This window comes from Mustela nivalis, assembly GCF_964662115.1.
Source record: "Mustela nivalis genome assembly, chromosome: 4".
NCBI lineage: Eukaryota > Metazoa > Chordata > Mammalia > Carnivora > Mustelidae > Mustela > Mustela nivalis.
This window is the reverse complement of record NC_139023.1, coordinates 118,715,006-118,740,955: the sequence shown is the minus strand read 5'-3', so window position 1 is coordinate 118,740,955 and position 25,950 is coordinate 118,715,006. Positions and strand designations below refer to the sequence as shown.

At 40.6% G+C, this 25,950-nt stretch overlaps 1 protein-coding gene and 1 long non-coding RNA gene across 8 annotated transcripts in view; one reads left to right on the top strand and one right to left on the bottom strand.

Moving 5' to 3' along the window:
• AFF1 (ALF transcription elongation factor 1) overlaps window positions 1-25,950 on the top strand; it is a 250,846-nt gene that overhangs the window by 107,298 nt on the left and 117,598 nt on the right. For 2 of the 7 annotated variants that reach the window (XM_082726639.1, XM_082726637.1), the window contains exon 1: window positions 13,173-13,808. The exons of 4 other annotated variants lie outside the window; for them this stretch is intronic. In XM_082726639.1, the coding sequence (XP_082582765.1) occupies window positions 13,789-13,808 (20 nt within the window). In that variant the 5' untranslated portion in view covers window positions 13,173-13,788. Of the gene's footprint in view, window positions 1-12,977; window positions 13,809-25,950 lie in introns of those variants that run through there. One more of the 7 variants, XM_082726636.1, reaches the window with a different exon arrangement.
• On the bottom strand, window positions 3,758-13,250 carry LOC309862623. Its single transcript, XR_014310612.1, has 4 exons — window positions 12,706-13,250; window positions 7,447-11,706; window positions 4,751-4,910; window positions 3,758-3,962 (listed from the first exon to the last, which is right to left on the bottom strand). It is a non-coding gene; the product is annotated as an uncharacterized lncRNA (long non-coding RNA).

Below are 25,950 nucleotides of genomic sequence, written 5' to 3'. Positions count from 1 at the left end.
TGAACCCATACTGATAGAAAGAAATGATTATATGAATTAATAAATGGAGAAGAAGCCTGTCCCTCCCACAGAAGAATTCAAATAGGATGTGTAGATATCACCCACACTCTACAGGAGGTGGAGTGTAATTCCCTTTTTTCCTCCAAGGGAAAACCCAGATAAACCCAGATTGGTCGGGGAGGTGAGGGGGACATTCCACAGCATACCTGGCCTGAACTCAAAGCTGTGAAGGTCATGAAAAGCCAAGAAAAACGGAGATACTCTCACAGAACACAGAGTGCAATACTGTGGATTTGCTCTTGGAACAGATAGAGAACATGAATGGAAAAACTGAATTCAAAACAAAGTCTGGAGTTCCAAGTAATATACCAGTGTTGATTTCTCAGTTTTGGCCAATGAAAAATAGTGCTATAAGTGTGAAAATGGGGAAACTGACTGGGAGGTATATGGGAATTCTTTGCAACTTTTCCATATATCTGCGATTATTCTAAAGTTTAAAAAAAAAAAAATAGGGCGCCTGGGAGGCTCAGTCGGTTAGGCTTCTGCCTTTGGCTCAGGTCATGATGCCTGGGTCCTGGGATCAAGTCCTACACTGGGCTCCCTGCTTCTCCTTCTACCCTTCTCTCCTGCTCATGATCTCTCTCTCTCTTTCTCACTAAAAAGTCCAAAAAGAAAAAATTTTAATGCGCTGTGTGTGTGTGCGTGCACACGCGCATTGGGATGGGGTTTTGGAAACTTGAGCTTGTTTGCAGGTTGAGAATAAGTCATTGGTGTGGAGGGGCAGGGATCTTGGGGACGGTGAGGAGAGATGCTCTAACAGTGCACAAATAGAAGGAGATGTGGAAAAGTGTAAACTAGAAGTAGAGCAAAAGACATTTATTCAGTGAAGAGTGAGCTGAGGTTGGGTGGTAGTCCTCAATGTTTTTGCTTGTGTAAACCCCCCTCCTCACCAGAATGTTGAAAAACTGCAAGTCTTCATTTTCACACCTATGAGAGAAAATCTTCCACCTAGTTTTGTAATTCTGTATTGCTAGCCAGAGAAGGGATGGGCCTTGCTACAGGTTGGTTACCTGAATGTCTTTAATGAGGAACCATCCATGAATATTTCTTGATTGGAGCTCAGGAATTCTCCTACATAGATCTGTTCCTGGCCTCAGAGGTGTTTACACCCTGGAGCTGTATATCGTTGATTTGGGATGAGTGAGAGGCCTGCTTTTCTCTGTCAGGTAGGGAAAGGCAAGTGGGAAATGAAGGGAAAGGCTGAAGAGGGCATTTGGAGTTAAGGACCTTGGGACGAAGTTTACCTAAAACCTTTGCCCTCATACCTCTTGCGAATTTCCTTGGGTCACCAGTTTGAAGACCACAGTAGAGGACCTGAGAAATGGGGAATAAAGCTTTCGAATAGTGCCTGGGGAAGAAGAGGGTCAAGAGCGGTGTGGGGAGGACTGTTTTGTGTTGCGGTCATAACTTAAGAGGGAGCCAGTTAATTTCTAGTGATGCTTATGATACAGTTTTCCCTACTAGTTCTGTCCTCCTCAGACTGCTCAGCCTTTTTTTCCCTCCTTTGTCTCTTCTCTCTTTTTCTGCTTTATGTGAGATCTTCCATTGGGAACCTTGAGCAGTCTTTTGGTGAAGTGAATTTTACAGTGCCCTCATTAAACAACATTCCACTGAAATGAAGTAATAATCCTTAGGAGATGTGACCCGTAACTTTTAGACCCAAAATGCTATGAAAGAGTAGAGTCATTGAATGTTGTGGATCAAATGTGTATAGTACATTGAATGAGGCATTTTACATTTTGGATTAAGGCAACCTATGTAACCTCTCTCCATCCCCCACCCCACCCCCCGCCCTGCCCTTTAATTTCAGCTAAGGTATGTTAAAAAGATTTTGCCTTCTAAATTAAAAAAAAAAAAGGTAATACATATATGTATACACACACACACACATATTTTAAACATATGCCTTTGTATTTTGCCAAATGATGGAACACGAAAGACGATTCTGCTTTAGCTCACAATATTTAGACATACTTGTGATTGTACTTACAATGTGTTACATCTGCCATATATTGTTGCCACTGCATGTGTTCAGGTGTCATTTATAAAGACTGTTAACTTACAAAGCTAATAGAAAGATACTCTTGTGATTCAAGAACATAGCTTGGATTGTAACACAGTCTGTTGCACTCACCTTATAAATTCTATACTATTTATTACATTGTGTACCTTTTGGTTTTAGCATACTTGGTCACTCTAGGATTAATTCAGAAAATGTAGACTGATTAGCATATTCTCACTGTATAGAGAAACTGATTTTGTTGTATAGACGATGTTTTGGTGTCTTGTAACATCTTTCTATTTTCATTAGCAATTCTTCACTGTACTGGGCCATTAATAAGATAGCACCAAGTTTTTAAAGGGGCAGTGAAGATTAAGAGGTGATCTTACCTCTTACTTGTAAACTCAGTTGGGTCTGTGAGCTGGTCTAGTTTGAGTGTGCTTCGGGGCCCAGCCATTCTCCACCTAACGTCCTCAGGACCTCAGGGGGCTCCCTCATTGGGTGCCAGGGAGATCATGAACACACGAGAGTATAACAGACGTATACGTGGGGCTTTCTCCTCAAATTTCATTGGAAAACCAAAGAAATTTGTGCCCCTCCGCCCCGCCAAAGGTTAAAAATGTTGTCTTTGTTCAGTTTCATTACTGAACAGGTCTGTGGTGGGGACACTGTGGTGGTTTCCAGATGCTTGGAAGTGGTAACACCCATGTTCGTATTGCTGTACTTCAGCCACAGACAGTGTCTAACTCCAGAAAATTTCTCTTGCACTTTCGTCTAGTATTTTTAGATCTATTACAAGTCAAATATAATCCCGCTTCAGTTTTAAATTACCCTCTCTAATTTACAAACAGTTTTGACAGCCTGGGTAATCTCAGGTGTAATCATGATCTGGTGATTCCCTTTTTCTTTTTGGGGAACTGTTGGCTGTATTCTTTCATTTCTTTCTATTTAAATAGTGCCAGAACAATTAACACAGTTCACAGAGGAAACATGTAATTTTGTTGTTACATTTCCAGCCTGTGGTAAGTGGAGACTGTGAGTAAATGCTCTTATGAAATACTGTTTCATCTTACTTAGATGTCCAATAGCAATTTGTTTAAAGCACAGATGATCCCAGTTTGTATTGAGAAGAGTAGGAGAAACATGGGAGGAAATGGTAAGCAGAAAATTCTTAGGGGTAGACTTTCCCCCTGAGTTTATACTTTGTTTCCTTGAAGGCTTATCACTTTACTATGAATTTATGCATGCAGTGGTGTATTATTTTTTGATAGAGGTCTCTGACAATGAAGATAAATGCTGTCCAACTGCTGCTATAAAATGATGCAGGAATTATAAACAGATAGTGAGAAAAAAAGCTCTTAACATTATTTTCTAAATAGGCATTTAGAATTCTAGGTTAAGTGGTTCTCACCTAGAAACAGACAAGTATTACCTGGAGAATGTGCTGAAATGCATATCCCTGGGACCTCAGCCCACGAGGACTTTGATTCAGTCGTTGTAGACTCCACTTTTTTTTTTAACACAAGCCTCAGGTGATCTGACCATATTTTTTCAAAGCTGATGGAGGTCCTAAGAGGTTACATGGGACTAATTATAAGAATATTACCTGTAATGCCGAAGAAGCCATGATGAGTGTGGAGAGGTGAGGTGGACATGGAAAAGTTTGTGCCCCACAATTACATTGAGAACCCCAAGGAGTTTTACATATTTGGGTTTTATTTATTGATGCTTACTGGATTAGAAATTAAAACTGAGGGATGCCTGGGTGGCTCAGTTAGACATCTGCCTTCAGCTTAGGTCATGATCCCAGCGTCCTTGGATTGAGCTCCATGCTCAGTGGGGAAGCTGCTTCTGTTTTTGTCTGCTGCTCCCCCAGCTTGTGCTCTCTTTTTCTCTCTCTCTGACAAATAATACATTTTATTAAAAAAATTGATATTGAGATATTTAAAACATTAAATATTTAAAATAATAAACCCATTGTTAATTTAAATACATTCTTAATGAAAAAAACTATTTCCAAAATAAAATAAACTGATGATAGCTATGGCATTATTTTACGTATGCAAATCTCTTTATTCTTAACACAGTAGAAGGTTAATACAGTAGATTCTCATATATGTTTTTTTATTCTATCTGTTCCAGTGTTGTTTTGTTGAAATCTGTGAAGACGATCCAGCCTCACACAGAAAAGGACAGCAGTATTTTAATGCTTCCTTTGATATTACACCCAAACTATACAAGTCATATTTTCTTAAAGCTTGGTCGCAATATAGAGTCTGATATCCTGTCACTGAGGTGTTTTGTTAATTTTTTTACTTTGATACGTTAAAATCCATTGTTCTGCCATACACGTTCAGTGACTGTTCTACCCATGCATGACTTTGTATCGATTAGCAGATGCTGGTCACGAAGTTAGGCCGATCTTCTAAAATCACATTTATTTCCGTCATCTTGTTACGGGAGCTCAAGGGTGCAAGAACAACAGGGGGGGAAACAGACCAGGTTCTGCCACTTGCACTAAAAATATCTAAAGGCCCAGAGACTAATGGTGGTGAAACAAGAAAGGAATTTCAGTGAGGTCAACACTGGGAAGACAAAGACTAATGTCCTAAAAATGTCTCCAAGGTGCTGAGAATACTTCTAAGTTTATATGGGGAAGAGGCGGAGCAAAGATCAGTAGGTACTCACAGCAGCAGCAGCAGCAAAGGTCAGGTTGACTGTTGTCTTGGGGTAGATCATGTGGGGCTGGCTGGCATCAGGGGAGTAGTTTTATTGCTTGAGGGGGTAGTTTTGGTTCCCATCACGGGATGTTTTGCCTGCTGGGTTTTTGCCCGAGTTAACAGATACGCTGGAGGGAAAAACAAAGCGATTAAGCAGAAAAGGTTGAAGGCAAAATGGAGTAAATCAGGGCAAAGACTGGGTCCTTCTTCAAATCCTTACTGTCACCTCATCATTCCATTTCAAGGGAGGAAGTGACCGAGTAACTACTTCCCGTGGACCACGGTTAATGTAGGAATTTTGGAATGGGAGATTTTGACACGTTAGGAGAATTTGGCTTCTTGTGTCCCTGCTGAGGAGGACGGCAAGGGCATCTCTGAGCCGGCACAAGCATGGGCTTCTGGGTGACAAACACAGAGTCAGACAACCACCAGAGAGATGAACAAGAAATACAGCAATGCTTAACAGGGCATATTTCCATTCAAAAGGACTCGAATTTAGTCAGCTGCTGAAAGGATCTAGAAGTAGGGCATCTGCAGCAGTTATGTGTTTGTTTAAATCTTTCATGGCTTCAGTTACATTTTTTTGAGTAATGTGGAATAGAGAGACCTAACATTCTGTTTTAATGAGAGCACAGGTTCCTCCTTGGGCTGCAGTCAAAATGTCAAGGACCATCCAGTTTTGAAGGGCTTCCTTTTGAATTGCTGGGGTTTCATCATTTAGGAGAGTGACTGCATGCTGGGTTTGCACAAAGGTGGCTGTTGTATGCTTGGCTAAAGCCCCCCACATTGGTAGAGGCAGCTTCTGGGACAAATATAGCTAAGGGATAAAACCGTCAAGAAGCGCTCTTTGGGGGCATCTGGTGACTCAGTGGGTTAAGCTTCTGCCTTCAGCTTGGGTCATGATCTCAGGGTCCTGGGATTGAGCACCGCATCGAGCTCTCTGCTCAGCGGGGAGCCTGCTTGCCCCTTTCTCTGCCTACTTGTGATCTCTGACTGTCACATAAATAAATAAAATTAAAAAAAAAAAAAAGCCCTCTTTGCCTGAAGTTGAGCTTTAACAATACCCCAGTTATGAGAAATTGCTGGAATCTAACTTGAATTTAATCAGTGGGAGATAGCTCATCCCCAAGTACGTCAACTAATCCAATCACAAGGAAGGGAAAGCCATCCATTATTTCCACAAGTCCATAGCTAACCCCATAGAGTGGGGTACACTCTGTGGTTTTTAAGGAGCGATATTTGCCATCCCGGCCGCATAGAGTCAATCCATCAAGGGGATAGTTGAGTTACACAGTTGTCAGGAATTGGCTGAGATGATCCCTGAATACTGTCTAGCTTTTCATTGCATAGGGAAGCAGCTTTACTCCATTGGACTCAGTCAGCAGGTAGCTACTCAGTTTTCCCACACGTGAGGTGGGGTGGGGTGGGGGTGGGGGTGGAATTTATCTGTTCTTTTCCTAAGGGAAACACATGGTGATGAGCTGCACCTTCCTACCAGGGGAGCAAAGTATACCCAGAGAAATATTCACCTCCAACTTGTGTTTCCTCAGGGAGGTCCTGTGTGACCTTGGTGAATAATTTGAGAAAGTTAGTCCAGTGGACCACCTCAGACTTAATGTGGACTGAGAAGGGAGTGTTAAGAACTCCTAACGAGCAAGTGCCTCTCCTTGGTCCAACTGCTCAGTTATATGCCCATGGGTTCTTTTATTATCCTTACGGAGTGACAGACGCGAAGATTATCTATACGTTGAGTTATTGTGGCAATTTCTCTGAAGTTTGCCTCAAGCTCTGTGTAGGTTAGGTGAACAACAAACCTTTAAAGACAATCAAAACTAGAATCAAACATCCACAAAAGTGTGTTATTGAGACATCATTTTTCTCTCTAAAATCACCCTCATTTCCAACAAAGATAGCCATAGTAAGACCAGTTTGTAAAACAAGTCCGGTTTTTAACAAACTTTGCCTAATTATTTACAAAATTACAGCGAGAGTAGTAATTGGCCATATAAGTTCTTTTACATCTGCTTTGCTGGAACTTTTTTTTTTTTTTTTTTTTTAATCTGACAGAGAGCAGAAGCAGGGGGAGCAGCAGAGGAACAGGTAGAAGCAGGCTCCCCCCTGGGCAGGGAGCCTGATGTGGGGCTCCATTCCAGGACCCTGTGATCATGACTTGTGCTGAAGGCAGATGCTTAACTGATCGAGCCACCCAGATGCCCCTTGCTGGAATTTTTTATAAGGAATTTCAGATTGAACTTTTAATAGCCTCTCAAAGTGAGAAGTCAAGTCAAATACTTGCCATCAGATCCTACTGCAATATCTGTAGATTTGGGTGAATTTCTCTCTTCTTGAGGTCCCCCAAGTATCCTACCTCCTGCATCTGCCAGGAAGTGACATTCTTGACTCACTTGGTAAGGCTGCTGGGAACTCTGTAAGCAAAGTATCCGGGCACATCTTTAAGGGCGAGTGTTGGCTGCATAAAGTCAATTTCAGTTCCTTAAAAGTATGTGGTCATATCTGAGTCTATGTATGTCTCTGTCAAATATGACATTCCCACAAAGCCTTGGTAATATAACCAGTGTTTCCAGTGGTGTTCCGTTACAAGGAGAACAGATTCTTATTAAATGTATGTCACCAGTTATAATTGTAATGAAAGAGAATACTTACTGAGAGTTCCTGAATTCTAGAGGGTTCAGATTGGGAGAAAAGATTAATGTTTCCATTCGTTCATAAAGGACTATTTTATCATATTTCTGTGAGTCCTAGATATTTTAAGAGAAAAAAATGTCCTTAAATCTGGAAGAGCAAACATGAGAGAACAGTGTTTCAAAGGATAGTCATAAAAACTATAATCATCTTCCTCAATTCATTTACTTCCTTGTTACTAAATCTTGTTCTGTTTGCAACTTTTCCATTAGTTTTGGAAATTCTTATCCAGTTTAGTTTTGTGATTTAAGGATATCAGAAACCCGTATTTGTCAAAAGTCCTTTTCATGAGTTTCCTTGATGAAACATGTTTTGCAAGAGCATCAGAACAATAATTATAAATGACAAAAGATTCAGAGATGGGCTGGTTAAAGATCCGATGAGTTCATCATTATGCAGTTGATAAGATCCCGTTCTTTCTGTGACATATGGCATTTCAATAAGTAGAATGTCAAGTGATGGCCTCAGGATGTATTAAAATTTTAAAAATTTTCATATAATTTCTAGGGCAGAGGGGTGCCTGGGTAGCTCAGTCAATTTAGCATCTGCCTTCTGCTCAGGTCATGATCTCAGGGTCCTGGGATTGAGTCCTGTATTGGGCTCCCTGCTCAGAGGGGAACCTGCTTCTCCTCCCTCTGACCCTCCCCCTCCTCATACTCTCTCTTTCTCTCACTCTCTCACTCAAATAAATAAAATAAAAAAATTCTAGGACAGTTACAGCATTTGCCCATGAAGTATAACCTAAGAAGGTTTATCATCATTTGACAGTGCTTCCTGTGTAATTTTTTTTTAAAGATTTTATTTATTTATTGACAGACAGAGATCATAAGTAGGCAGAGAGTCAGGCAGAGAGAGAGAGAGGAGGAAGCAGGCTCTCCTTCCCGTGTAATTTAACATACTAAATAAACAAGCCTGATTAGTCAAAAAGACTTCATTTAGAATTTGAATTTTAGGGAGGTGTTGTTGAAAACCTCAGGTCTTATTATTTTTTAATTAATCATTGTTTTTTTAAACCTCAGGTTTTAAAGAAACATGCCTAGATAGAATTACAAATCAATATAAAATATAACATATAATTATTTATTTAACCCAAGTGGCAATAAGAGATTCTATAGGTTACATAGTCAGTTAGCAAAAACTTAGCCTCTTTAATAATGAGAAGTTTTAATCTTCTTAATCAAAGACCTGATAAAGACAAAACATGGAAACTGTTTTTTGGGGCAGATTAAAAACAAACAAACAAACTTTGTTTACAATCTCTTATCAAGAGTAGACCAATAATCTAAGAAAACTTTGTCATTTTTACAGAAAGAAAAAAAAAATTCCAATCTTATACCAGTGTCCTTTTAAAATTCATTCATTCCAATCCTAGTCACAACTGAACACGCACAAAACTGTTCTCCAAAGATTCCCCTTCACAAACCTTCCACAAGGGTTTGTTTTTTACATTCAGATTTTATCCTAAGTTTTCTCTCTCCAACCAGTCTCGTTTTGGGACAAAACTACTTTCTTTTTCCGCAACAAAATTGTACTCCCATTCTCCTAACCTTTCTTATCAGAAGCCCATCTTACTTTCCCTACATAGAGTTGCTCTTCTTATCACATCTAGCAGTCTTAATTACATCCAGTAAAAACTTTAACAACCGACTGTGAACTGTTACAACCAGAATTCTTAGGTTGACAAATTTATAAATATATTTCATAATTTTTAGGAATATGTTTTTTCATAGTATGACTTTCATAGTATGAAGCATAAAATGTTTATTAGTAGACCCAACTATCTTCAGTTTCTTTGTAATAAGAGGCCAAAAGCAGATAAACCTGTGTTTAGTAAGTAATGTTTCAGTATTTTATCTTACTTGGAAAAGACTTACATATACAGTGAATTCAAACCAATTTGTTATTTAAATAGTGAAATTTCAAAGTATTAGTTTACCAAAGATTTTGAAAGCTGTTTAAAACTTTACTCTTAGGTGGCTCAGTTGATTTCAGTGTCTGACTGTTGATTTTGGCCCAGGTCATGATCTTGTCTGCCTCTGGGCTCCGTGGGGAGTCTGCTTGGGATTCTCTTGGTTTCCCTCTGCAACCCCCTCCCCCACCCCACCTTGAGTGTGCTCCTGCTCTCTTTCTCAAATAAATCTTAAAAAAAAAAAAAAATTACCTATAAACTTTTTAAAAAATCAACTTGCTTTTAACAATTACCCAGGAAAACTTCATGAGAGAGACTAAATTAGCCATCACTTTGGGTCATCTTTTTGCTGACCAATTGCAATAGAGATAACATGAACTTACTTGACCTTACAAACCTTGGTAGAATGAGTTTTGTATTTAATTCTGATAACTCCAAAGACATGTCTTTTTTAATTAACAACTTTGAATTTGCTTTAATACCAGGTATTCTGCACCTGTGTCCTCTAAAAAGTCCATCAGTTTTTTCCCCACTGTCAGTTTTACCTGGGGCTCCTGGGGGGAAATCTGAAGTAGGTGGGTTGAGTCTAGGGGAGCTCCTGGACTCCTTCATGCTGATTTGGGAGGTACTTTAGTTTGCACCTCGTATAGAGGGGGCCAATAGTTTGGGGTGCTTTTTGCTCCTTGATGGTGAAGGTAGGGGAAGCAGGAGCCCATGGCACCGGAAGCACCAAGGATAATGAAGGAGCCAGCTGTGCCAGCCAAACCGGTGGTGGTACGGAAACAGGAGGGTGGAGGAGGTGGTGGCAGAGGTGGCAGGGGTGCCCCCAGCAAGGGTGGAGGTAGACTCAAAGTTTGGACTAACAGTCCTTTATCTCCATCTCCTGTCTTCCCTCCTGCAAAACAGGCTTTTTCTCTGGTTGCTTTTTAGCCCTCTGCCGCATTTATTCAAAGTATGTCCTAATGGACTTTCTTTGGAAAAAGAAGTATCTCCCATCTTCCTAGGCAAAAGTTCAGAAAGAACGCAGTAGAAACCCTAAATGAAGCTAAGAGTACCTCTGTTAGCATTCATTCTTCCTCAAAAGTTGGAGCTTCACTAACTGAACCAAACAGCTTCTCCACAAGCTAGAGCCAAATCCAAACGCCCTGTTTGGTGGTAACTGAATGGGAGGAAGAACTCTAAGAGAGTCATTCAGGAGCATCTTTCCTCTGACCTTAACATACATAGGCCAGGCGGTGTTACAGTAAAATACTATCTTCTTTGTAGTCATAGGGTCATAGCTAAAAACAGACTAGTCAGCCAATATTCTCCTTAGGGGGCGGTGAGGGGATATGGAAACAGTACTTCCTGTTCTTACACACACTTCAAGAGAGCTTGCAAACACATATCCTGACTTCTCTACTTGCCACTCGTCCCTTCTCTCCTTTTAACGGTACCTCTAATGACAAATTCTATAAATTCCTTGTTGCAAATCATATGAATGAACCACGCAAGCCCAAAATGGTTTCATGGAGCTCGGACAGCAGGGAACTAGAGAAGGACGGTGCCCAGCGTGCATTTCTTAGGAACCAAGTCTTTTAGGCCCACTTACTCCTCAGTTCATTTCTCTGCTTCACCAAATGTGGCAAAGGCAGTTTGTGCCTATTTGGGGCTAGGAAAAAGGAGTGTCCCCCAAAACAAGTTTTGGCGGCTCTAAGGGACTATTCTCTTCACTCTCCAGCTGCCTGAGGTCAACTAATCACTAGTGGTTGTCTCCAACCTGTCCTAGTCCCTGATTTGGGAAATGAACAGAGGAGCTCTGATGCCCTGCAACCAGCTGCTCTGAGATCCAGGAATCCTAAGAGGGCTGGACAAAATGGAAGCACAGCTCCTGGCCTGACTCAGCAGAAAATTTGTTACTGGAGCCCAAGGGTGCAGGAACATCTGGCTAGGGGGGTGGGAGGCGGCGACAAACAAACCAGGTTCTGCCATTCACCGCTAACAAAATCTAAAGGCTGAGAGACCAGGGGTGGTGAAACAAGAAAGGAATTTATTTCAGTGAAGCCAGTACCAGGAATACCATGGGCTAATGGCCTAAGAACTGTCTCCAAGGTGCTGAGAATATGTCTAAGTTTATATAGGGAAATCACAACAAAGATTGGTGGGTACTCTGCAGCAGAGCAGCAAAAGGTCAGGTTGATTATTGTCTTGAGGTCAGTCACGCAGTGTCTTGCTGGTGTGAGGGCAGCCCTTATTGCTAGAGGGGGTAGTTTCGGTTCCCATCACTAGATGTTTTGCCCACTGGGTCCCTTGGCGTAAGTTAACAGGTAAACCTGGAGGGGGAAAAAACAAGAACAGATTTGAAGGCAAAATGAAGTCAGGACTATGTCCTCCTCCTATCTCATTGGAAAAGTCTTTTTAATTATTGAGACACTATCAAGCTCACAGTGGCAGATATAAAGTTTTCCGAAATGCTTGAAAGCTCCAATTTTATCACTGGCAATAAATACTGTCAGTTGTTTTCCTTGAGGAAACAGACTCACTTTGTTCATTTTTGAGAAAATGACTGCTGAAAACCCAAGTCGGAGAAAGCACAGTTCATCAGTTGTTCTTGCGCTTAAAAATGGTAGTCCCTGACAAAACAGCTGGTTTAGCTCGCAACTCAATTACACAAGTGCTTTCCTTTCCTTCACTCTGCAGGAGCAGAGCTGTTTGTGTGTACTTCTCATTTTCTCGCAGAGAACATCAAAAAGACCTCTACTTGAGGCCTTGTTGAGATATAACGAAAGTCGTCCTTCCTGCTGCTTGCTTTATTAAGGACATTCGGAAAGGCTCCTTGTTTTAACTGCTAGTGTATGGTGGTGAAGAATGCCCTGATATTAGTGCTGTTTGCAGCCACTGCCTTGGTTGGTGCTAATGGTGCAATTGCTTTTGCACCATTACTGCAAATGTCAGCACAGTGAAAAAGACAGGCCATGTCTTTGTGTTACTCTAAAAATAGTTCTGACCTCTGAGAGGTTCTTGGGGACTCCCTGGAGTCCACTAATCACACTTCCAGAACCACACATAAAGATGCACTGGGTCTTCCTCCCAGCATTGTATGTTTCTCGCCAGAGGTCAACATGCCGGTATTCGATGGCTTGTTATTAATACAGTCTGGAGTACCTCTTTGTGAGGTGGGCAACACTGGAGCGGCTCCAGGGGGAACTGAGGAGTCTCCGGGGCAGGCATTCATTTAAGTTTCCAGTTCCTACAGTGTGCTGCTGGAGCCCGCGAGATAGGGTAGCCCAGCCGCCCTCCGTCTCTGCCCACCTAAGGTTTGCCCTGCTTACCTTCAGGCACTGCTCAATGCCTTCCCTGGTCCTCTTAGTAGGACCCGTTTGGGTTTGTACTTCTTGAAGAGTGTTCACTACATTGATGGTTTGCATCCTCGGTGGTTGTTTTTAAAATGCCAACCCCAAAATGAGTTACTGTTTACTTGGTAATCTGTATGTTGTCCCAGGAAAGGGAAGGGCGTCTTGTAAATGTTTTCTCAATGTAATGAAATCAAAACCGAAAGCGAGCAAAGTAAAACAAGGGTGCGTTAGTCGCGCATTTCCTGACTGCACGCCTTGGAATGATCAAAAGGACCGAACGTGGTTTACTGCTGCTGTGGTTGTGTGTCTCGCTCACTGCAGCCTCTTGGGGCCCAATATTCAACAAATACTCAGATCGGAGCTGGAGTTCTGAGCGGCCGGGTACTGTGTGTTCCCGCGGTGTGTTTGTACATTGTTAAAACCTGGCAAGAGAGCACTAGCCAGGAGCCTGCAGGCGGGGCTGGACCGCGAGCGAGCGGGCGCGCGGGGTGCGTCGGCGTCCGGGCTCGCTGCCCCCGCCCGGCGCAGCCTCCGGCTCGGGCCGGCGGAGCGCCGTGCCCATTTAAGGAGGCGGACCGTACCACCCGAACTTTCTTGGCAGGGGGTATTCGGGCGAACTCGGGTAACTTTCAGGGAGCCGACGGACGATCTCGCTTCTCTTCCGACGCCGGCCCGAGCTCTGGTGCCGCTGGCTGGGAGCTGCGCGCTGGTGGGCTGTGGCCTTGGGCTTCTCGGGTTTCCCTTCTGCGAAATCGCCCCGAGGGATCTCACTGGCTCTGCACTCGGTCGCGACGTTCCCCGAGCTGGTCCAAAGTGTAGTTCGCCTGCAGAGGCCCCAGTGCCCGGATGTCCATCAGGCTTAGTGCGAGCCAATACGGCCGGAGCCCGAGGCTGCGCTGAGGACGCCCGGGCTCGGGAGCAGGTAGTCCCGTAACGCCGGGGAGTCGCGCTGGGGAGAGCGTCCCCGCCCGGCCCCAGCAAATGGTGAGCGCGGCGCTGGCAGAAGGGCCGCGGGTGGAAGGCTCCGATGGACAGAAGTCCTTGAGCTCTGTAAACTGAATGATGGCAGCCCAGTCAAGGTAAGCCGGGCGCCGAGAGAAACTTTTTAAATGTGTTGGTGGCTAGGGGAATTGAAGGTTGCGGGCAGGGGTGGGGGAGGGAGGGTTGGGGTGCTGCGAAGAAGACCGGCAGGAAGCAGCTTTGTCATTGCTTTCTCATCATTCCCGATGCTGTGGTTCATTACTTAACGTCAGATTAAAAAAAAAAAAAAAAAAAGCTCGGGGTCGGGGGACAAACAGTTGGGAGAGCATACTGGACAATTCCTGCAGAGTAGAGGAGAGGGGTTGAGTTAAAGTAAGAAGTTAAATTTCTTCGTCTTTCAAAATAATTGTTATTTTTGGAGTAATTAAGTTGTTTTCACTTGTTTGCCTTTGCCCAAATTTTCATTTAGTTTCTTTGTGCACCTCCCTTTAGGTCTCTTGATTTGAGTGTGGCGGGGCGGGGGGGGGGGCGGTTAGAATTTGGGTCGGAATTTTGGAAGCACTTAATGTAAAAACACCTCGCCTTGGAGAAGGTGGTTGAGAATTTGGCTGGTGAGTGATCGAAAATTTTATTGCTAAAATGTATTCCACATCAAACGGCACAGCTTGCGAGAATCTGCTGAGTAGGCAAAGACTGGGAATGTACTGGGGCTGGTGAGGGGAGAGCATAATGAACTACAGTTGCTGTCAGAGGAACGCTCTTCTTAAGAACCCCAGGCTCTGACTTTCCATGGTTGGTTCCTTTTTTTGTGATGAGTGTTAAGGAGTGATGACAAGGCATTAGTGATCATTACACGAGCCAGACTGTTGTGTGTGAACTCATTTTAGTTGTGACAGCAGCTGGTGCTAAGGGAAACTTAGGAGTTACATTTAAGTCCTTTTTTAACTTTTAGTTTTACTAAAAAGCACTTTGGTGTCACCTGTTTAAAGTAATAGAGGTCTTCCAGTTGATATTTGATGTAGTACAGTGATTTGGGGATGTCTAGAGGGCGAAATATGTTTCAGGTCTGAAAACCCAGGTGTACCAGTGAAAGAAATAGATGCTTGAACATGAAGTTTGGGCCACATAAAATTCGAGATTTTTTTCCTAAGAGAACTTTCCAGGAGGAGAAGCAGCTACTCTGTATAGTGCGGTATCTGCTTTGGATGTTTAATCCTCTCAGTACCGTGGTTTATCCCCTGCCCCCACGTTCTCAGTTATTCTAAGAAAGGGGTTCTTGGGACCAAGTAGTGGGAAAATTTCGGTGAGAAGCAAGAGTTGCATCTTTGTTTTGCTAACCTCTAATGAAATATAACTGCTAAGGGGGTCTGTGGAATAAAGCCTCCGATTAAAATACCCGAGTCTAAGAAATTAAGTAAATACCACCCAACGGAACTCAGTAAATAACATAGAGAGCTGGGATCGGTACTCAGGTGCAAGTGATTTCAATGCCTCAGCTCTTTAAGAGTAAAATGAGGTAATAGCTAATTGGACACTGCATGTAGTGTGCCAGGCACAGCTGCTTTAATTGGATTATGTCTTTGATCTTTCTTAGTCACTTAAATAGGTAAGTCCTTTTATTTTTTCTCATTTATAGTTAAAGAAACTGAGGCCCAACCAGCCCTTTTCTCGCCTGAGGACACATAGGTAGAACAGTGCCTGACTAGAGCTGCTCTGTAGCATTTCCTTACTTCCAGACCTTCCCCTTTAATCCTGAGGTGAGCTGTGAAAAGGAAGTTTCAGAGCCTCAATATAAGTGTACAAAAAGCAATTTCTGCTGAAAGTGCTTTGCTACAAAAGGGAAAAATCTGAATTATCAGTATGGTAGTTGATCTTGTTAGTAATTGGGTTAGGAGGGCTGTGTCTATTCTGCTCTACTACCTGGCCTTCAGACAGGCCCTTGAGCTAGGAACAAAGCCACTGAGGCCATGATATGATGGCTGTTGTTTTCTTAGCCTGCATAATGGGAGTATATCTCACAAGTTGTAAGTATTCATTTTCTACAGTTAGATCTGGAATGTGGTCCGTGCTCATCTAGATGTTGTGTTTGTCTGTCTTTTTAAAGAGTTATTTGTGGGGGGGGGGGGGGGCAGAGGAAAAAGCAGGCTCTCCACTGAGCAGGGATAGGCCTGGTCCTATGACTTTGGGATCATGACCTGAGCTGAAGGCTGATGCTTTACTGACTGAGCCACTCAGGCACCTCTAGACATTGTGTTTTGTGGGACAGTAGGTAATCTTTGAGATTCTCTAAAGATTCTCTTTTAGATTCTCTGAAGAGAAGATGGCACATATTTTTGGATTTCAAGGAAACCTCAAGCTGGGTAGAATTGTTGAGAGCAGTGCTAAGAGAAACAAAACCATCACCTCTGATTTATAATCTAGGGTTGTAAAATCGTGCCCAAGTGTTACCCATAGTATCTGTTTGCTCTTGGAACAATTAGTTTGGATTGTTGGACTCATTGGCCCTTAAGATTCATAGCTCAGTTTGTTCTAAACACAGTCATTTCATGGTGTACTATTTAAAATAGTTTGACTTTTTTTTTTCCTTAGTAGAACAGATAGATGAGAGCTTGGATGAAAATGAATTTTCTGGCCCTGACAGTGAATACATGAGATGGCCATGGCATTTTTCTGTCATGGTTTGGCATTGCTGTAAGGTAATATTCTTCATTTGATACTTATGGTTGGTATATCACTAATTTTTCATGTGAATAGTCTAGGCAGTGTTTTTTGTCTTCTGTTGTCAGCTTCTTAAGATGTTGTCTCAAATTTTTACTATCTCGAGCATAAGCTAGAAGTATTTTGAGTGAGGAAGGGACTACCTAAGCATTTCTTAGGTGAACCTTTATAAATTGAAGTTGACCAGTCCCCTCCCTCATTTTAAACCTAAAAATAAAGGGGGGGGGGCGGAGAGCCCAAAAGTAGGAACTTGATTATTTTGTTTTGCTGTGTGGTTCATTGTTTTCTCCCAGAAGTGGGGAGGCATCTCTTGAATGAGAGGTCACTTCCCTACATTTAAAAAAATTAGATTTTGGGTCAGTATTTTGAAAACATTTAATATTTGGTTTGAATATTGGAGTTGCAGAGAAAGGCAGCCATAGAAATGCAGTATCAGTTAAAGCAAGACATATGCTATGCCTCAGCTCTCAGGTTGGAATCTGTAAATACAACAGATACATTGACTACTTTCTGTTGGGAATTGTAACAGACTTGCTTTCTTTAATGTGAAATAGATCATCATGGCCTTAGTGTCCAAATTCTGATCTCAGGCACGGAATGTTTTATAGAGTATACAGCCTGGCATGTCCTCTTTTGAGAATGGCAAGCCTATGGAATCTTAGTAGTTTGAAGATTTATACTTTTCTGTGAGGATTAGCTTGCTTTAGATTGAGGAGTGTGTTGATGGATAAAACAGAAAGAAGGGCTTTGTCTGGTTCCTCATCTCTGCTAACCACCTCTTTGAAGCAATCTTTGAGTTCTAGAAAGGAATATATGCATACCTTCACCTACAGCCAGGAATTAACCAGTTTTAAAACACACCTTGTGCTCCTGGGGAAGCCCTGTGCTCCCTGCGCCCAAGAGGGAGGGGAGGGGCGAGTTGAAATTCTGTAGGAGAGTAGCATCTGGTGGCTGAGCACATCTTGCAAGAAAGCACTTTCAGACAAATTGCAAAAGGAAATTAGGTTTAGTCAGTTCTTCCACAGTGTTTTTGTTTGAATTTGACTGAAGTTAATGAAGTTTAAAAAATAATAATAATAAAGCAGAATCAGATTGTTCCCAAGATTATTATGAAGCCGGTTTTTGGTGGATCTCTGACTGGTGAGGGAAATTTTTCCATTGCAAAAAGCATTGCTCTTAAACTGGTGTAGAACCAGTTTTGCTCTGTCCTCTGCCCTCCTGATTTGTGAACTGCTGATTACCCTGGAAGAAAATTCATGAAAGCAAAGAAGCTCTGATGGAGTATGAGCAAATATCAAAGAAGAATGCTCCGGTATTTTGGAAAGTGCAGTTCAAGGAAGTGATTTCAAGAGAGAAATAATTTATGCAGTATTTTGACCCAGTGAATGTCTTCATTTTTTCCCTTATGACGCCATTGTAAACAGTGTCCTTGACAGAAGAGAAACACAGACAGGTCTCTTAAGTGATTTCCTTCTAGTTCATCCTGAGAAGCCAGCTGAGCTTCCTGACTCACAGGCGACAGCTTCTTCCAAGATAAAGAAAGAGAATGGAATCATTTTTTTCAGTCAGCTGGTTTATGGGGATGTTCTTTGGCAACATTAACGCACGTGATCTTTTAAGAGATTTAGGGGATTCTGTGAAAAGGTATTCAATAGCTGCTCTTATACGCTTCTGAAAATGGAATCTAGTGAATGCTGCATTTAAGCAATTTAAATTTCATGTATTCTCAGTAATGAAAAATGCTGTCTTAATCATGTACAACAGGGAAATCTCATTTTGGTACTGTCAGTTGGTTTAAACATCCAAATCTATGTATTACCCAGTAGCTGTAGAGTGGAGGAATTACAAAGCCAATTATCTTCATTACTGCTTTGAGGTATAACATACAATTTGATTGCTTCTAAATATATAAACTCAGTTTTCTATTAGGGAATTTCTCTATTTCGTTTGTTTTCCAAGATTGGCAAATAAACTTAATTCCAGAATCTGTCTTTTAAAAGAGAAAGTCCTGTACATGAGTTGTAATGAGAACCACAACGAGTAGTGTATTCTGATTTTCCCCTCCGTACTAGTTGGAAATTCAGTCTGCATTTTTAGGACAAAGTTTCTTGGCTCAGAAGTACAAACATAACAAGCTTGAATATCATAATCTCTGTTGTGGTTCAGTTACATTTTGTTGGCATAGGGTGTGTACATAACTTTACAGCAGCTTAAATGATTACCTTTTTTACATAAGTGAAAACAATTGGGAGAGATAAAGTTGTAGTATTTTAGTTCTGCTTCAGATTGTTGTTAATTTTATTATGAGTATACATGTATTCATTTGCTTGAATAATAAAACAGAATGCACAATAATACCTTTCTCAAATACAAATGTATCAGGTGGTGCTTAGCTTTAGGCCTCAAGGGGAAAAATAAGATCTCTTGGTGTTAATGCCCCGGAGACCCTAAAGTAAAAATTAACTTCAAAACAATCTCAAGTGTGGACTTTTTGTGTTTTGGCAATGATCAGTGTTGAGAATCTTTCCTCTGTGCAAACTTTTCCCTTTTCCAAGCTATCCCCAGTGAGTTAAAGCTTAACCCAACAGCCACAAAGCCAGTGGACTTAATATCCTGCAAGTCTTGTTCTCTGGTGAACGTGTTTCCTTGTTATGGTTTATTGGCTTTGTTTTTAATTTAACCTGATTGAACGACCAGATTCTTAAGGCTATTACTCAAGCAGGAATTTGATGTCAAGTTAATAGAGTAAGAGGAATCCCAGTAGTGACATCTTGTCAAAAAGAACGGAAGCTAACTGAAGGAGGAAATATATATTGTCAGTTGACACCTAAATGGCCATTACTTTGGTATTAGGTATTATAAGGGCACCCTTCAAAGGGCATCCACAATTTGACCACACTCTAAAACTATTGTTGTTCCTCCATAATGGCTTATATGATAATGAATACTTGGAAACTTGTGGGCTGACATGATACGATCCTTTGGGTAGGCTAGAATAGAGTTAAGGATGTAACTCTTGAGTCACTGTATTTTACCCCACATGATCTTGCCTTTCTTTTTGGTGTTACTTACTGCTGGACTGGCAATTAGAGAAAAGAATATTTTAGATGCAGTGTAGTCCTATTAAGTTCTAGGTTCTCAAACTTGACTAGATACTAGAATCACCAGGAGTGCTTGCCAATGTGTTGATTCAACCCCCCTCCGCCATACTGATTGGATAGGTCTGGGTGGAGCTTGGGTGGAGACCTTCTCTGAGGCCAGAGGCTCACCCTACTACCCTTTGTGAAATGGAGTCTGTATGTGAGAGATATGTGTGTGAGAGATATGCAGTGCAGTTACATTTTGACTTAATATATCCTGATATATACACGTGGCCTCTTTCCCCCATTGAAACAGACAAGAGGTTGATAGGAAAGGTAGACTGTATTTCTGTAAATAAAACTAACTGCTGAAGTGTCCAGATGCACTTAAAATTTAAAAAATACAAGAAGTAATGCCCAAGTTTGATTATGCAGCACTTTCCTAAGAATTGTTTCTTCCCAGGGCCTGGATATTTAATTTGCCCTCTCCTGCTCGTTCTGGGCTGCCTCCCAAAACTACGAATGCATACTCTACCACACATACTCCAGTTTATCAGGTGGCAGATGTTTCTGTTCCCAGGGGAAAAGTTACAGCTGTGAATTGGTCAGTTATAACCAAACTATGAAACCGAAAGGTGGTAGTGGTGGTGGTGGTGTTTTTTGGTTTTTGGTTTTTGTTGTTGTTGTTTGAACAAACATTGTCTGCATCTACTGTTGTTGAACAAATAACGTTCAACAAAAATTTTAAATGGGATTCCTACTGGGAAGTAAGTGTTCAAATTATAGCAGATGTTAGTTCATGGAGCAAAATTCAGGAAACACTTTCTGGTATGTAGGTGTTGAAACTTTTCAGTTCTTGGAACTTTTCTTCAGGAAATGGCCCTGTCAAAAGGGGAGCAGTTGATAAAATATGTAGCATAATTCACAAACGGTGTTCTGCAGTGTAATTAAATTTTGATTTGGTGCATGTAGTATATGTGGTTATGATAGAGCCTGGTCTCTCACCTGACATTCATCCTGGATAATGTGCCGTCTGGATGACTTGTTAAATTGCTCCCCTTTTTCTTGTTGCCTTAAAAATGCAGGTGTACCTGATTTACTATGGATGTAAATTTTTAGAAAGTGGTATAACACTAACCAGTTCCCTTTGTTTTGTGTAAAGGAATGAAACCCGTTTCCTGGTTTTGCAGAAATTACTTATTTTTTCTCCTGATTGATAAATTAATATTTTAACATAGACATTTCTAAGTAAGATGGCCTATCTAGTAAGTTGATAGTGTTAGCTGTCTCGATATGTCCATGATATTGTGATTTTTGTGTGTGTGTTTTTAAAGGAAAACAGAACCTTTTGAGTTAATATGTTGAATTTTAAATACTTTAAAAAATTTGTTAAAAGGGATATTTATTGGTACAAAATTCCGGGCAGGAACACATAGCTAACTGTCATTTTTTTCCCAAGTAGTGTTGATCTGTAATTATACTTCTAAGAATTAGGGTTTTCTGTTATTTTGCAGTTGGTGTAGCTCTCTTTACCCCTCACTTCTCTTTTAGAGTTAAACCATACTTGTGCTAACTCTCCATTTTAAAAAGCTGTGTAAATATAAACTTTGTACTGCAGGAAAGAAATTAGGCAGGCACATTTAGGGACGTAAGCATTGTAAAAAGATATAGTGGAACCCAGTATGTTACATTTGTTTCCAAAATGAAATGAAATGAAAATTTTGAGCTGAAAATGTTGGAAAGAATAAAGAGATGAATGTTGTCTGCTTGTTGTTTCACTTGGTTTTAGTAAAATTCAGAATACTGATTAAACAGTTTGTTTTTAAGTAGGAACTGTGCCCAGAAGACAAGAAAACCCCTAACCAGATTGGAAGTTAATAAAAGATTTGAGTTTGATAATTTTTATCATTTTGCCGATGGTTGAGAGCTACCTTATTCTTATAAGCAGCTTCATATTTTTCTTATTTTAAGTCATGTTTTTCTAAGGATAAAGTGAAAATCGTTAGATTTACATAATGTGGACTTTAATTCATAGGCTTTGAAAAGATCATGACAGTTTTCATGATAATCCTAGAAGAAAACTTGGTTTCTTCCTGAGGTCACCCATATTCTGGTGATACCTCCAAGGTGTTGGTGTTACCTATTATTTTAAAGAGTGGAGTAGAAACTTTACTCCTACTTGGTCTTTTGGCAGCTTGGTAAATGACTTTTTTGGCAGAAGGGGGAGAGGAGTAACTTGCTTTAATCAGGATACATTCAGTGTCACCCAGATCTTTTTATCTCTTATGTTACTTCTCATTTTATGAATTATTTTCTTAACCCAAGTTTTTTTTTTCTTTCCCTTTACAGCTTTGAATTATATGTTACATATCATAAGAGTTGCCCATTTCAAGTGTACAATTTTATTGTTTTTACTAAGTGATAACAGCCACCACCATAAATCATTTTTAGGACAGCTTATCTCCACAATAAGGTCTCTTATGTCCATTTATAGGTAATCCGTGTTCCTTGCCCCATACAAAAATCTTTTTGTTTGTAAATGTGGCTTTCTGTGGGTACTTCACATACATGGAATCTTGTGGTTTCTTACATCTGGCTCTTTTCACTTCCATGATTTTTTTTGAGGTTCATCTATGGCATAGCATGTATCAATTTTCTCCTTATAATAACTGAATAGCAATCTGCTGCTTGAATATGATGGACTGGTTGTTTCTCTCTCTTGTGTGTGTGTTTGTATTCATGGGTTAGGGGTGGGGACTTATGAATAATGCTCCTATGAACATTTGCATGCAAGTGTTTATGTAGACGTACATTTTCCTTTTTTGCTTGGTTGAATTGTTGAGTCCTGGGATAGTTTTATCCCTTACTTTTGAAAAAACCCACTAAACTGTTTTCAGACTATATGTCCACCCTAGTGCATATCCAAATTGATCTAATTCAGTCAATTTTTTGCAAGTTATTTTGCTATCTTTAGAGGCAGCTGAACTGTGGAACTGGTGGTTCTGAGATCTGATCAGTTTCGCATTTGATTATTAAAATGATATTTTAAATACTTGTGACTTAAAAACACAACAGCAGTTTTTTCATAGAAAATACTTTATAATATATATAAAATTGGTTGGGCTTTTTGACGAAGAAACTTGTATCCAGGAATACTTAAAGAAAATCAAATTAACATTTAAAGTATCAGTGCATGTTTTTGTCAAAGTAGGAAGTGAATCTTCCAACACACAGCTCATAAACCCTGCAAATAGCTGTATATGTGTTTGTAAAATATTTATATTAAACTACATTTTGTAAATATATATAAATTTTACATATATATATTTTATAAACATATATATATATATAAATCTCATTTCAGAACTGCAAAATAAACCTAGATATTGTCATTTAAATGCTTTTTTTTTTTTTTTAAATAAAAACATTGAGGAAAAAATTAGCTGTTCCCATTTACTGCAGTCTTGCATGCAGAGATAGGTTATCTGCATGGAGCTTCTGGAAATTATCTTTAAAATTTGGGTCCTGCTAGGGGAAGGTGGTGACCATATGCCCCCAGTCGGTGGTGTGTTTCAAACTTCAGGAAAAGATAGATCTATTTTATGAACAAAAATACTTAATGAAATGCTCTGAAATTGTCTTTAGGGGTGTGTGTGTGTGTGTGTGTATGTATGTATGTATGTGTGTGTGTGTGATGGTAGTGAAAGTGAATCATCTTTTCAGCACTCCCGCTGCTCTTCTGTAAAAGAGCTGTGAGGCCCTGGTTCACAGTCTCCTACATCGCTGCCTTTCATGAGTCTGCCCAGTGTGCTTTCAGCTTTGGAGCCTCAGAACATTATAGCATGTCACTGGAATTCACTGCTTCTGGGGATTAATGTACCTACCCCCTTTAAAGATTGTTTCAGCATTAATAGCTTTATGGCTGTGACCAGTTCACAGTGCTTTTAATATTATCCATATTGTGTATTGATGAATGCCTCGCAGCTGACGGAGAGCTGGCCACAGTGTGTGCAGGGCTCTAAGCTCGTTCAGACCCATCTGCCTGCCTCCTCCATGTGAAGAGACGCTCATAGCTGGTGGCAGGGTGGGGAGGTTGGGTGGAGGACAGAAAATTAAACTGTCCAGTGAAACAATCACAAACTGTTAAAGCACCATGACAAAAACAAATGGGATGTCGTGACAGAGAATAATGGAGTGTGGAACTTGATCTCACTTCAGCCTCAAGGACCTCTGTCTGACAAAGTTGACCTGAAGTGGAGGAAAAGCAGGTCATGATGTGGTGTTAGAAGTAATTGCCCTTTCAGAATATACATGGAAATAAGTAATGATAGTGGAAAGGTGGCATTTTTTTCAACAAGGCAAGTATGGTTTTAGGAAATACTGCCACGAGGCAGTTTCTTGAAATGAAAATCATTTTTGTGGATTAATTCTATCAAAACTCAGCCCTGTGTTTTGTTTTATTTTGTTTTTTTGATAAAGCCAAAATGAGTTCCATAACAAATTGTACTTTTAAAATAGAGACTATGTTTTCGAAGAGCTTGCCTTAATTGGTGCATAAATATAAACAAGTTAAACATGTGGAAAAGAAATGTGATAGTAGACTTAGTTTGGAAAGCCATCAAGTAAGGATTGGCGAAAGAATTAGAGAAGTCCCAGCTCAGTGAGTCCAGTCATAAGGAAGTGCAGATGTAGACGGTAAGGAGGATATTTAGCCGCCTATTAAATACGAAGGTTAATTTACAAAGCGACCTTTTATGCGTGTGAAAGACTGCTATAGGAAGTGTGGTGAAAGATGGCCTCCCCCTCTGCCCAAAACAGGTCTCGAATTAAGTTATACGTGTTCCGGGGTTTAAGAAAAAGCCCAGGAACGAACTTCTCATTGAAGATTATTAACCGTGAAAACACAGTGGAAGGTGGAGTTCTTTTAGTCTCTCAGAAATAGGAAATAGATAATCTTCTACCTTGGGTATGTTAGGAAGTAGCAGCTGGTGTAAGTACCTCTTTCTCAAGGGATTCTGTGGCTTCTTGAAAAAATGTGATCACAAGGAACTACTATAGGAACTGAAAGTGCTTCCTGCCGCCTGCGTCACAGCTGTGTTTGGTTATACGAGTTACTTCAGGGATCCTGTGTTCATTATCACCTCATCTCTCCTGTACCTCTGCTTTGCAGTCATTTTCAACCAAACATATTTAGTTGTGGACCTCTTGTGGCATAATATATGATAATTTTATGAATGTATTGTGAACATAGAAAAAGAATGTGTGTTCTTTATCTTCAGGGTCCAGAGTTAAATGTGGGTTTGTGCATTAGACCTGTGTTACATAATTTCTATATTCTTTCTTTTATCCATTTTGTGGACTGAGAGATAAAATGAGTCTGATACGGTCAAGGAGCTTTTTTTTCTCCTAATAATCTTCTGAAGTTTTTGCTTTACGAATATTGACATGGTTCTTCTGTTGCATAGATATTCATAATTGTTATGTCTTCATTTTGACTTGCCTCCCTGCAAAGTCTTAATTCCTTAAGTTTTCTTCCAGAAGGTTTCTTTGAGTATTGGTGATATATATATGTAATTTTAGAGATTTTATTTATTTATTTGACAGAGATCACAAGTAGGCAGAGAGGCAGGCAGAGAGAAAGAGGGAAGCAGGCTCCCTGCTGAGCAGAGAGCCTGATGCAAGGCTCCATCCCAGTGATCCCAGTGATCCCAGGACCCTGGGATCATGACCTGAGCTGAAGGCAGAGGCTTTAACCCACTGAGCCACCCAGGCGCCCCAAGTGATATATTTTTTTAAAAGCCATATCTTTATATCTTTTATCTGTGTGGCTTTTATTTTGGTTTAAGGAGTGAGGGTTCTAGAGCCTTCTCCTCTCCAGAGTAGCCATCCTGTTCTCTCTATTCAAGAGCCATTGTCAGACTCAATCACTGTACCTTTACAGTGTGTGTTGATAAGGGAGAGAGCCATACTTTACTTGTGCTTTTGGAGTTCTCATGGATATTTTTCAAGATCAACTTAGTGTCTGTAAAAAAAGAAAAGCTAGTGGCCTTTTAATGGGATGACTTCCTATAAAAACCTCATCCTGTTTTTCAGAAGTATTAAAGTTCTAGACAGGATTATTCTGTTCTTTGCAAATTTTCATGGAGTGGAAAAGAGTAGGTTTGAGTGCCAGGGACTCCTGAATCACTAGGCAGACACGCTTGTTTATCTTGGGGACGTCTGGGAAATCTTGTTTGCCTCAGTTTCTCCAGGAGGAAGTGAAGATACCCATTTGCCTTTGTCCCTGAGGAATGCATTGTTAATCTCTCTGGAGTGGAGTAATATTTCTATAGGTGACTAACATTGGACTTTAGGCAGAAGGAGGATTTTGTGGTCTCTGTTGCTATAGAAAAGATCTGTTTTCTTTTCTTTTTTAAAACTTTCTCTCTTTTTTTTAAGATTT